This window comes from Physcomitrium patens, chromosome 14 (assembly GCF_059467195.1).
Source record: "Physcomitrium patens ecotype Gransden chromosome 14, ASM5946719v1, whole genome shotgun sequence".
Lineage (NCBI taxonomy): Eukaryota > Viridiplantae > Streptophyta > Bryopsida > Funariales > Funariaceae > Physcomitrium > Physcomitrium patens.
The window spans coordinates 8673987-8687421 of record NC_143423.1 but is presented as its reverse complement, the minus strand read 5'-3'; the positions used below and the strand labels follow the sequence as shown (position 1 = coordinate 8687421).

The following is a 13435-nucleotide window of genomic DNA, read 5'->3' as shown; positions in this document are numbered from 1 at the left end:
AATAAATTGGAATATCTTAGTAATAATAAATACACATGGGAGCCAATAAAGATTCTTAAAAATACAAAAAAGGTGGTAGAGGCTTTTTATCGACGACATCCATCAAAATCAAGATGAAAATCTTCTTTATAAAAGAAACAAGAATAAGGCAAGATAACATTCTACTTTTAATCCTTATTTGTAGTTTCTTTGTAGTTGTGATTTTAAGGATATGGAGAACCAACAACCAGTGTATTTGTCTGAAGAATCTTTGTTTGCTGACCTGCTGAACGACACATTATGATTGTCATAACCTTCAAGACGACGCAATCAAGATGAAGATCTTCAAAAATGACATATTTTTCCTCAAATTCATGGTGAAATACACTGCGTTTGGTATCACGACCTTGGAAGAGACTCCCGATGTTTGGTAATTTTATTAGAGATAGGAACAACTCCTAACGGTGTTCCAAATATTTTATTTAAAGGAAGTTATGAAGGCCTCAACAACAATTAGATAAAAAGGTGATCTTCTTGCCTTGATATAGGATACTATTGATGGTTGAGAGGCCCTATCAACCATCTTTGAAGAGAACAAAGATCTCAGTATGTGGCAAATATAATTCGTCGCATCATAGATTTCTTCAACATATGATGACTGCTTCTCATGGAACTTATTCCTAAAAGGGAAGGTAATGTTACGGACATATGCATGTAAGCTAGTAATTACCTGTATGAATAGGTAGAAGTAAGTAGAAATAGATAAAAATAAGTTAATACTATAATATCATCTATAGAAGCTTTCTAGAAGCTTTATAGATGCTGCTTTGACTTTATAGGTGTCTTTAATTGATTTTTTGGATTAGAAACGTTGTCAACAAATTAGCCATGTGCCACACATGTTGTTAGCTTGAAGACCAAGCTAATTATATGGCCCTCACATAGAAAAACATGCCTTATAAGTCAAGGCATGTATTTTACAAAGTCAACATACATTGGAGGTCCTATAGAATATTGCCACATAGCTCCTAGTTAGATAGTATATATAGAGACAAGAATGAAGCACTCTTCACTCTTATCAATTCATTTCTTGCTTCTAGTCTAGTTTCAAGAGTCTTAAGTTTTCTTGTCTTTTGGCAATAAGCCTTTTCTATTTTTTTTAATATATGCACTTCTTTATTTCTATTTTGTCACTCTTTCTTTGATATAGATTTCATTGTTTATGCATCATCTTTTAGTTCATGTCTTTGATAATTGGATTAGTATCTATAATAAGTATTATTTATTTATTACACTTCTAATCAATTCTTCTTAAAATTAGAGGGATTAACAATAATGCCTTTAATTTTTGCATTGCTTCAATATTCTTTCTTTTTTATTTAAATCAATAACTATTTCATTATTTCTTTGAATATTTAATAACTTAGATATTTTAAAAAAATAAAAAGTGATTTATTTAGGATTTAGTAAAATAATAGCTAAAATTTATTATTTTTGCATAGTTAATTTAGTTGTTGTGAGTTAGGATAAATTCTAATTAATAGAGGTTCATTTTATCTCATACTTGAGTAATTTAAAGATGTTAAGAGTGATTTGATTAAAATTTATTTAAGAATTAATTTTTTTAAGATTTCCATATTTATTTTATTTATTATAAATTAGAATAAACTTTTAACTTATAAATTTTAATTTTTGATCAAAAAAATAAATATTCATTTATTCTTTGTCATTGTATTATAATTATTTATAATATGTAAAATTAACTAAAATATATAATATAAATATAAGTATTGATGTGTATTAAAATGGTTAGTAGGTTAATTTAATGAGATTTGATGTAAAAAAATTATTTTGAAGTTTATCTATTTTTATTATAATATTTAAATTACATATGATTTAGAAATTTAATATAAAAATTAAAGAGAATTTTGAAGCTCAAAGATGAAGATTTAAACCTCTAATAAGCTTATTTGGTAGAATGAAAGTAAAGTATGGATGGATGAAGGTAAAGAATGAAGGTCTTCATCTCTATTGATTGAAAGCCATATCCAATAGACTCACATGGAGTTGTCTGCAACCATATGAAGAATTTTGGCAACTTCAAAAGGAGAATTTAAAAATCCAAACCAAAGATCATAAGATTTAGGATTTGGACTACAATTTACACATAAATTTTAAAGAATTTGGAATTGAGGTGATGAAAGTGTAGCCATTTGAAGTCAAGGTGTCTTTTTAAGACATATTATTGCTCTTTTGAAGATACAAGGCATTCCACAATACCTTTAGAGATTAAGGTGTGGCCGCAAGGATGTTTTTAAGATCTAAGTCTTTTACAAGAAAATTGTAATATTTAGAATTTATATAACTAAGTTATAAGGAGTTAAAGACAACACATGTAATTCAAAAGTAATAACTGAATTGTTTTATTGATAGTAATGGTTGGAGCCATATCTTAAGTTTTTCAATGAATTTTTGGCTCAAAATTTATTAAAATATGAATTATTAGGTTAAAAAGCTATATACCAAATTTTATGGTATTTGACTTCTTAATTTGTGAGATATGAAGAAATTTTCACATGGATATATATAAATAAGGATTTGAAGCTATTATTAGAATTTTAGCAGTATCTCAAGATCTATAACAAGTTTGCAATTGAAATTTGTTGTAATAGTTGTTTAAATTATATTAATACTTCATTTAAAAATTTATTATGTTTGAATAGTCTAATTGTGAGATATAAACAATTGAAATTTAAGAAATTTTCACCTTAAGGATACATAAGAATTTAGAATATTTTTATCACATTTTGAGTGATCTTTGGTACTTAAAGCTTATATATTGATGTAATTGCCTCTATAGGGACAATTTCAAATATAAACTTGGTGCTTTTCTATCTTAAGACTTACATGTTGTAATTCTATTCCAAACAACATGGCCTTCTATGTTTGGAATAGAATTACAACATGGAAGGCCCTCCTCCCATAAGTCACTTACTTACCACCATCATGTTACTAAGAGCGGCTCACATGTAGTGTATGGTTCCACAATGACACCAATGGTATTGGCCCAGGTTTCTCCAGGAGTAGGGCAGCGATGTTACATGAAAACGGATTCCAAAAATATGCAGATCTCTGGGAACATGGGGACCTCCTGAACTTTCCAACAACCCAAATCCGCCTTAAGCTGGTACCAGAAGAAGACCGTAGACCTCCTGGATAGAGGGGCTCCGTCAAAACTGGAGACAGCTCATAGTAGGTCTAGCACCGCTACTAAGGGAGGGGGAGTGGGTGGGGCTCTTCCCATCCGAAGACGCTCGGCTACCCACGTCGGTGTGGCAAACCAGTCAGCACTTCCGAGCAGATACACACGCTACGGTTCACTAGATCATCCTCGACGTCGCTTTATATGAGGAAGAAGTCAAGATTATTAGCTTGACGAAAGTGTCAAAAGAAAGGCGATGGCTTCAAAACCACGGGGAGAGGGAGAGAGAGCACACCGTAACTCGTGCTGCGGGCATCCTTAAGAGGATTAGATTAGTCCCTTTGAAATCAGGCCAAATGACCTCCCGTCTCTGTTACGGTCGAATCGATCGTCTAACATGGGACCCCGACCGCTTGCAATGGCCGGACCAAGTTCCGTGCATGCAATACTCGGCAAAACTGGGCCGATCCCTGCTCAGAGAAAGACACCCAATTCAAGATACAGTTACCCAGATATGGGGAGGCATGTCACCTGCAAATTTCAACCTTAAGAGGGCGAATACGTGGAACAAAGAGAGAGTAAGGAAAAAGGAGGGTCTCCTTTGGTTTACTTGGCACCCAGCAGTGGCTGAGAATGCATGGCGAGGGAGAATAGATGGCAATATTGACCAATGTTGCCGTGTGTGCTTGAGGGATGCTCGAGAGACGGTTCTCCATATGTTTTGAGAGTGTCTCTCTGCAGCAAAGGCGTGGAATTGGGGGATCTACATTTTACAGTTACTCGCAAATACAGACCTAAGCGATAGGTAGAAGAGTGCAGTAAGTGGAAGCACGACCCATGTATTACAGAGCGGGGGTCGCGTAGGAAGGAACAGTGGAATACGAGGCGCTACTAACCAGAATTCATTCCCCATACTATTCCAACCCTCGTGGAAGCATTGCATTTTTGCATACAGGATTCCCAGAAGCTTCAAAGAAGTGAGTCGCTTTTTGCTTTTGCTCCGAGGGGTGATAGTCTGGACGTTGTGGATAGAGAGGAATGACACAGCTATTAATGGAGTACACTGGGCAGAAGAAAAATTATATCGAACGATTTGGCTACACATAGTCGACTATGGAAGAAATGCATGGGTTAAAACCAAACAACGAATGCAAAACACACCACTGCTTGCGGGCGAGTGGGCCCAGAAGTTTCGAAGCCACTGGTGTAAGAACAACGCCCTGGCTTCATGGCAGCACAGCGAACCAAACTGGAAGCTTATTGGCCCCAGCAGTAATTTTGTTTATAGGCATAGGTCGTAACTTAGCCCACCTGGCCGGACCTGGCTGAGGTAGTGTACACTAATTACCTGCTATATAGGAAACCTTTATTTGCGTCAAAAAAAAAAAATGAAAAATGAAAAGAGAGTGGTCTCAGATTCCAAAGGGGATCTCGATGATGCAGTTAATGCATCTAACAGCTACAGTGGGGCCTTTTTCAATGCTGACATTTGCAGTCAAAGATTTGACGAAACTGGTGCCCCCCAGAAGGAAAACAAAATCCTTCATTAACGTCACTGAACCCTCACCCCCTGTAACCACTGATCAGAAGGTCCCTGAAACACGAGCCAGGGCACTACCACTGGGTCTATTTGTTTTTCAAAGGCCTCTGTCATTAGATGTACCAACAACTGCCATCGTTTACTGCATCAAGGTTGACTGGAATTCGAGCTTTGGTGAGTGGCTCTTACCATTTCTTCCCTACGGCTCACACAGTTTATACCAGCTCAAGACGAGGGAAAAAAAGAAAAGAAGAGAAAATTGATTGGCCATCTGATGAGCTCCTGAACCTTCACAACGAGGAGGCTCACATTTACGCCACCATAAATCGTAGATAGCAACACTCTATTGCTTTGGACAATGTGCATACTGATCTCTTAATAGATACTGGAGCCAACTCAAAAAATTCCATAGCATCTCTAGCTTGATAAAATTGGTCCTCTCGACCTTCATTTCTACTTGTAAGACCGCGTGCTATAAAATTCTGGAGCATGGAAGGGGCCTGTGACAGCCCAACCTTTAGTAATGTCAATCCTGGAATAACCACTATGCAGTACAACACAATTGAAATTTCGAATATTCCTGTAGGTTTATATAGCAAGAAGGGGCGCATTTACTAAACGTTTAAAATTGATTTCATTCCCAGAGGGAAGTTGGGAGATTAAAACGTTTAAAGGCGCCATGAGAAAGAGATGCACTATGCATAAGAAAAAATCCACTTCATCTAGTACTAAAATGGTCTAAATGCAAATGTTCTAATGCAAAATAATATGTCTATACGGAGATGTATTTTTAAAACGGATACGGCATGACTTCATACGTTTTCGAGGTTTAATATTGGAACAAGATTGCATTAGTATGCCAAAATGGAATGTTGAACCTAAATTAGAGCCAGAAGTAACGCATGACGTACAAACTGAAAGAACTGTGACATGCATTTCTAACCCTTAGACTGTTGATATCAAAAGCAAGTAGGAGACTCTCCTGATATAGGTACAAACATTCCCCTAGCATTCACACGGCTGAGTGACTTGCTATATGTATAATACTAACAAAAAGTTGTATGAACTGGATTGTATTGCACCGCTCACTGTAGTTTGATACTTTGAGGTATGCTAAACTGCAAATCAACCTTGGCGGGTATATATTGAATAAAGAAATTGGTACAGTGACTCACTTTCACAGTGGGTACACAACAGAGTGGCAATTCATACTCATCACATAACTCTATAGACTACAGCCTCTTGTAGAAACATGTTTGTCTACATGCTAAAACCCTAGCTACACTCAATTTGCTTGAGATACAAAAAGACAACCCTGTTTATTGGAAAAAGTAAACGCAAAACAAAACAAAACAAAACAAACTTTGGACACGTCTTAGCTGACAAATTAGGTATTGCTGCACAGATACCAAGAGTAAACATAGACCAGGTGGACATAGCCATCCTTACAGAGAAGAGCATGGGCTGAAACTTTCAGCAAGAAGAAGACCAGGAAAATCTCTCGTGTACAATTTCTTACAAAGGTAAAAAGATAGTACACCCCGCTGTAGAAAGTATGCAGGAGCAAGGAGTGCATCGGCGATGATAGGATAATAGTTCTCCAGCACAGGTAATCTACCCAGTTTCACCACAAAAAAACATAGGGTCACTAGACATTGTCGTGGATTTGGGGAAAAAAAAGAAAAAAAAAAGGAAGACCGTATATGAAAGTAGAAAATCATGTAGACAGTGTATCAGTCAAGTCATGCAACATGCCCAAGTTTAAAATGTTGTGAAACCCAGTTAAACCACAAGGCACCAGAGAGCTCCTTAGTCAAAGCCAATGTAAATGCCTAACCATTGGTGTACCCCAAACTGCATAGAAAAATGTCAAAAAGGGGAAGCTCTTACTTGGCTCCCGCACCAATCTCAAATAATTGTCTCTGTATCAGCAAAATGTTGCCCCTGCACTCACATGTAGATAGCGAGCCCCCGCAGTGTGAGAATCTACATTAACTCAAGAGTTACAGATCAAACGAGTCAGATGAACATCAAAATGATCCCCAGAGCTTGAGCTGTATTCATTGGCCACAGCATCTCTGTAACACTTGAACTCTTAAGCTTTGCAAGTGCATGTGTGTGTGGGGCCTCCTCACAGCAAAGCACGGAATTCCCCAGAAAACTGAATGCTGACTTAACTAAAAGCTGCTCGAAAGCTCCACTCACTACCCCTAGCTCTCAGCTCTCTTCCTTGGGGGTGCAATAGTGCGTACGTTCACTACATTTGGGCCTATCGGGCCTTGACTCTTCACCATCTCGACAAATTGCCCCAGGGTCTCATGAAATTGCTCCAGCGCAGCTACTGGTAAAATAATAGCAGACCGATCTACTCCAGTGACCTGAAAACCATAAAAGACACAATAATATCAAAGATATGCATGTACATAATCAAGAACCAATTTTTGGATTAAACGCGAACACTGGTTGATCAAGCAATGGCAAGTATTCACTGCCAACTAATGTGAATATCTGTAAATCGATTCACTTATGCTGCAGTAATATCAGTACCGATCATTGAATAACACCACAAAATTCTTCGAGAACGGAATTCAGTCTAGCATTACTAGAAAACTTGAAAACCAATTATTTCATTCAAAAAATTACAAATCGCACTATGTAAATGATAAGTGTACTCTAAAAAACCACCCTTCCTAACCTCCGAAATCCGAAGATACTGGCCTCTAGCATTGCTGCCAAGATCAAAAAAGAATTTCTTCTGCTCAGCTCTGATAACACGTGCAGTAGCCAAGCCTCCTCCCGATGAAGCCACATTAGGAGAGCCCACTTCAGGAAGTGGGACAGTGCTAGCTGAAGCAGGTGGAGAGGAGGTACTGGGAAGGTACCCAGCACCAACATTATCAGCCATGACACCCATGTGCTCCTGCAAAATACCTCCTTGCTACACCGGAGAATAACATTATAATTCAGGATATTTTAGATTGCAGCACAAACCATTATTCCAGGAATTGAATAATTCATCATCTGCAACCAAGCTACAATTCGCTTGCTTTCGCGAACACTATCACTACCACGAAAGATTTGATTCAGCCATTCTGGCGTCGTACCACTAAAGATACAATGATTCAATTAATTCAACGAGCCTCCAAAATGCAAGCTTCAGAATAAATTTAAAATTGCACTCCTTCGATATGAAAGGCTATAGATGTAGAACCTAAGTAGAAATCTAGACTCGTGCACGGATGAGAGAGTGACAATCGCTTGGCGTCCACTGCTCCAGCTTAACAACCTCTAGAAGGCACTGAAAAAGATAAAATTAACCAGAAACCTACATAACTGCTTTAAAATGATGGAATAGGATAACAACAAGAACCTGAAGGGGCCCAGAGCTAGCTGATGGTGGTAGGAGCAGTTGGGAGGCTTCATGTATTTCGACAAGTATGTTGCGAAAAGAAGACCAACCTTCATCAGCAGCATTGCCAGCAGGCACAATGATAGTGCTGCGATTACGAGTCACTGAAGCTTCAGATACCTACATAGCAAGCATTTCCGTTCACTTTCCTCACAGGAACACCAAATACTTCGCAACAAGAAAAGTAGCTTCAAATGTGTCTACCAAATTTAGAAAATCAAATCGTGTCGAAATAGACCTTCAAAGTATGCCTTCTGGAACAGAAAACGAACGCAGTCACCAACAACAGCCTTAGTCTAACAAGAAGTTCTAGAAAAGCCGTAATGTAAACTGTTTACAGTATGTAAAGAACCATCAAAAGATAATGATGAGATGTGCATACTTTCAGGAAACGACCCCTCTGGTTTTCCCCAACATCGAAGTAGAAAACCTGGAAAGACATTAGCCATCTCGATGTAAGAGAAATACACAAACCAGAAATCAAGTGAAAGAAACATCGAATAACTAAACTGGCAAGGATAGTGAGCGAGCATTTCCGGATTGAAACAAGTGTCCGATTACAAGAAATCAATCCATGCACTCGTACCCTTGGGCACATAAGACGACCAGTTACCTTTCAGCATTAAATACTGCGATTTATGCATCAAAACATTCGATGGACATCATATAATTGTCTACCGATATAAGCAATAACTAGGTTGCTATCTTTTGTGATTGGATAAGGCAATGAGTCGGTTAAAACAATAACGACGCAGTCAAGTCAGTACCTTCGTGTCCAGCTGAAGCTCTTTGCTTGAGAGTTCCTCTTCGCCATTAGCATAGTAATTAAAGAGGTCCACAAACCAGACTATGCCCGCAACAGGAACAATTATAGTGGATCGAGAACCCGAAGTCTTTTCAGAAATCTTCAAATACCGACCACGTGGGTTCTCTTTCAAATCGAAGTAGAAAAGCTTGTGCTCCACCTGGAGCGTCTTACACACAAGCTCTGCATCTCCTCCAGGTGCGCCTTCCATTGGAGCAAAATACGACCAGCCCTCTCAAGCTAATCACTCCTTCTCTGCCCTTCAAGAACTCGAAGAGATCAAAAAATGGCAACTAACCTATTCAATAGCCGAGAAGCATAAACAGATGAACCAGGCAGTCTCCCGAGTTATGTGACTATTCTCATACAAAAGTTAAGAAATATTCATGGAAGCGCATACTACGAACACCTGGACTGAGCAGAATACCTCTCCGCTCACTAACTAGATCAATAAAAGAGCCTCAGTTGATAGCGCCCTGGGCAGCAACACGGAAAACCCCAGTCAGTTCAACATTCAACCGATGAAAATTTATTCAGTAAACGCGAAACAACCGCCTACACAACAGAGAGAAAGCAAAGGGCTACGACTCCATAGTCTTCGCCGACTGATTCCAAGTAAATCGTGCAACAGTCCCAAGCTAGAATTGTTAAAGCCCGTGACATAACCTAGCACTGACCTAGCATTGTGAACTCGACAATTCCTTGAATCGATTTTCGTTCTAGTTGCGATCTCCTCGACCTTCCGCCGACGTTTGTGCAACCTGAAAACAATGGGAATTTCAACGAATGGTAAAGTAAAACCCTACCTAGGTAGGATGCCATTCAGCAGCCCTCACGATGGCTCTCCACAACGACACATCTCCCACCAAAAAATAAGAATAAACAAAAAATAATAAAAAAGAACTGGTCTAGGAGCGAAAACCTCTCTTCCCAGCCCCTCCCTGCGCCAAACAAACCTTATCAACAGTTCATCTCATTCAGGTTCACCACCTCAACTCAACTCAAGTCACCTCCCTCAATCCTTCTCACCACGCGCCGTCGCACATTACCAAAGCCAATTCCGCCACACCACCACAACAACAAGCCTAGAATCCCTCCACGACAAAAAAAAAAAAAAAAAAAAAAAAAAAAAAAAACATCTGCCTCCAAACCTCCGCCGGAACTCACCACAATCCCGGCAACGAAACAAACCAAGTTCACCCCCCAATCCCAGCCGCGCCTGCCCGATCCACCTCACCAGGCGCGACACTGTGCGGTTTCCCACCAAATTACAGCCCCTGGAATGGTGACGGCAATACAACACCACCGAAGTGTACGCCGCAAGACGGAGCTCCCCGATGACGATCAATGGAGACGCCAAGAGCTCGATCCCAGGGTGACGAAAACAAAACCCTTGCGAGAGAGCAAGCAAGCAAGAGCACCTCCCTACTGGATGAAGAAGAAGACGACGGCGCTGGGGCTCTGCAGCCGCGCTTCCACTCTACTCCCCTACACTAAGTTAGAGAGAGAGCGATTGAGAGAGAGTATAAGAGAGTATAAGTGTGTATGTGCCCTTGGATTGCTTCTGTAGCGGGCCCGGTTTCTACCGGCCAGGCAGCCCCAGCGTGAGGGGGGGGTAACTCTCTCCCTCCATTCACCTCTCTTCCTGCTCTGATGCGCTTTTTTACCATGGAGATGAAAACTTGGTTTGCCCCGTTTACTCTCGTCGTCGTCGTCGCTTTCCTTGACGTAGCTGGACGTACTCTTTTTGCGTTTAAGTATTCCAGGCGGCTAAAGCCGATCGGCGACCGGGGATGCTTCCACGTCGGATTTGCACCCAACCCTCGTCTTCTTCTGCTTTACACTTGCGATGAGTGATTTCTTCGAACGTCCTTGCGGCTCCCAACACTTGTTCCCAACCTTTTTAGCTGAAGCATTGTGCTTTTAGGGTTTATTCCACTTTTTTTTCTTTTTTTCTTTTTTCTTTTTCCTCCTTTGATTTCTTAGCATTAGGGTAAGTGGTAGGCAAATAACAAGAGAAGTGAATACGGATGAGAAAATGATGAGGGAGGAACATTGATTTTGAATGATTTGAAAAAACGCTCTTGACATAGTCAAAGGAGATGCTTTGTTACTAAGCAAGTTATTGTTGCTTTGTGTGTGCATCGTGTGCATACAATTGATGCACTGTATTGAAATACATGCTTCTTTCTTTACAAAAAAAAAAAAAAAAAAAAAAAAACTCACTGACAAAATATGCTACTTCTTTTGATTCAACTTGGGAATTCTTAGTGTGTCTATGTTCATTCTGTGAATGTGACAATAATTAGTATACATTCCTCAATTATAGTTGTACAGTGTTATTTGAAAGATTTTGACCATCATTTCGATACACTTTGTTGGATCATTGTATCAAAAAAAAAAAAAAAAATTCATTAAAAATATTATATTTAATATAATAAGAACAGAAAAAATACGTAGTCTGTTCGTTATGGAAGGATTCACAATTTTGAAGACTAGGCTTACACCACAGAAGCTTCTTAAAAATGTCGCATCTAATGTAAAAAAATAAAAATTTATTCGGTTAGGCATCTTTTAAATAATTTTTTATTTGATTCATCTTTAAAATAAAATCCATTTTTTAGACACCACCTTACACTTAAACATTTATTAAACCATGAACACGGTAACATCAAAAGTTCAATGAATTTCCAAGATAATGACTACAGGGTTATTATTTAGATACCACTCTGGATGACATCTTGATTAAAATATCTAATTAAATGTCATTCATAATCTTAGACTGCATGATCAAATATGTACATTTTTATTTTTATTTTAAATTTATTTTTTTGACTGTGTCGGAATATCAATAGGCATCTCAAACCTCCAGTAGTATGCACCACATTATTTATCAAAATACACATACTATAAACTATTGAAACAAAGTATAGACTCATTTCTTAATTATGCATTGTTTAAATAAGTAAAAGAATAATATTTCAAATAATATATATATACTAAATCAACATTGGAAAAATAGAATGATTTTTAAGTTATGATTTGAGAAGTGTAAGAAGTGAGTGGAACACAGACATGAATAAAAATGCACAATTGAGTGAATTGTTTAAAGTTTCTAAGAAAGTATTCAAGTGAGTTACAGTATTAGCTTACGTGTGAAAATGTTTCAATTTTAAACTAACATCGTCTTTAACCATAGGCAAAATGAAAATTCAAGGTACTTTCAGTAAAAGAAATGATAGTATATGGGTGATTTTTTCAAAAGCATATTTCACTGTTATATATATATATATATATATATGTAGCAAGAGAGAGAGAGAGATTTTGAAAAGAGAACATTTTGTTGCATTTAAACTCAAATAAACATGATAACTTAAATTTATTAAGAAATATTTTAGCTCTCTAAAAACTAGACTTATAAATTTTGTGTTGGCAAAATCTTATCATTTTATAAATACTTTTGTCATCATGACTTTTTTTGGTTTTGGTCATGTAAAGCTTTTTAAGCAATACCTCTATTTATTTGATTTTTTGTTGTTTTGTTTATAATTTATAACTTTTAAAAGGTTTTTATTAGATGCTCATAAACAACAGGCTAGGACGGAACATTTTCTAGTCCTGTCAACTACTTTCTTAAATAGGGTTACTTTGTAATTTTCAAGCTGTCTTGTATCATGAAAAAGGTCATTTCAATGCTTTTGCATTGCTCTGAAACACATAATTATATCTCTTGCTCTTTGGCATTTTTTGATATGCAAATATTTGTTTGTGTCAAAAGACATATCTATATCAAATTGAGTAGAAAGCTTTTAATTTATCGCACTCCTTCAATATAATTTTTTTCCCGCTACTTCATATTTCATTATATTTCAACCCCTCATGGAAAATAAGCATTTGAAGTATTTTCATCCTCCACACTGTAATATGTACTTTTATATCTTTATTTGACACACAATTCTAATTCAGTCATTCTAACATCGAAACTAAATATTCTTTCACTACAGATAAATGTAACTCTAAAATAAATGTAACACTAGTATTGCTGTAATCAAACACCCAATTTTTATTTTTGAGACTAAGATTCATCATCTCTAGTTATACAATGGCTCTATGTTGCAAAATGTCCATATACAAATACCCATTATAATATATATACACACACCTTTCAAGTACTATAATTTGATACAAAATTCAATGAATGAAATGAAAAAAAAAATAAAAAGGGAATTGAATGCAAACAATATTCTTGGTAGGGTACGAGAATCAGCCTAACTAATGTTAAAATGGATGCACACATTGGCAACAACAACAACCTCTATAAGAATCCATAAGAGAATATTCCACGCAGGACAGAATATTCTTCCCAAGCTAATACGCCAACATGTGTCTCGGCTGAGAGAACGGGGAACGCACGATGGTTCCCGAGTGGGTAACGGGCACGTTCAAGCGTTCCCGGGCTCCGAGATCATTGGACCCCGACGGGGGGGTAGAAGCGGGGCG

The 13435-nt window shown here is 37.7% G+C and overlaps 1 protein-coding gene across 6 annotated transcripts; it reads right to left on the bottom strand.

The window, feature by feature from the left end:
- Positions 1-5830: 5830 nt before the first annotated feature.
- On the bottom strand, positions 5831-10336 carry LOC112291534 (transcription factor Pur-alpha 1). 6 transcript variants are annotated; one of them, XM_090255806.1, is made up of 10 exons: positions 10103-10336; positions 9613-9696; positions 9363-9411; positions 8898-9195; positions 8513-8560; positions 8092-8250; positions 7417-7659; positions 6974-7099; positions 6612-6665; positions 5831-6335 (listed from the first exon to the last, which is right to left on the bottom strand). In XM_090255806.1, the coding sequence occupies exons 4-9, from the start codon at positions 9144-9146 to the stop codon at positions 6630-6632; spliced, it is 861 nt and encodes a 286-aa protein (XP_090111932.1). In that variant the 5' UTR covers positions 9147-9195; positions 9363-9411; positions 9613-9696; positions 10103-10336; the 3' UTR covers positions 5831-6335; positions 6612-6629. The 6 variants fall into 6 exon arrangements, with proteins under 6 accessions (XP_090111932.1, XP_090111931.1, XP_024394852.1 ...); XM_090255805.1 differs by having other exon boundaries at positions 8898-9190; XM_024539084.3 differs by having other exon boundaries at positions 8898-9411.
- Positions 10337-13435: the final 3099 nt, after the last annotated feature.

Bases quoted from the DNA above. Each gene is read 5' to 3' on its own strand.
- LOC112291534 (XM_090255804.1), bottom strand. From the start codon at position 9,146: ATGGAAGGCGCACCTGGAGGAGATGCAGAGCTTGTGTGTAAGACGCTC. The intron at 8,561-8,897 runs GTACTGACTTGA...ATGTCTTTCCAG, and splicing joins AGCTTCAGCTGGACACGAAG to GTTTTCTACTTCGATGTTGG. The intron at 7,660-8,091 runs GTTCTTGTTGTT...TCTCCGGTGTAG, and splicing joins CTAGCTCTGGGCCCCTTCAG to CAAGGAGGTATTTTGCAGGA.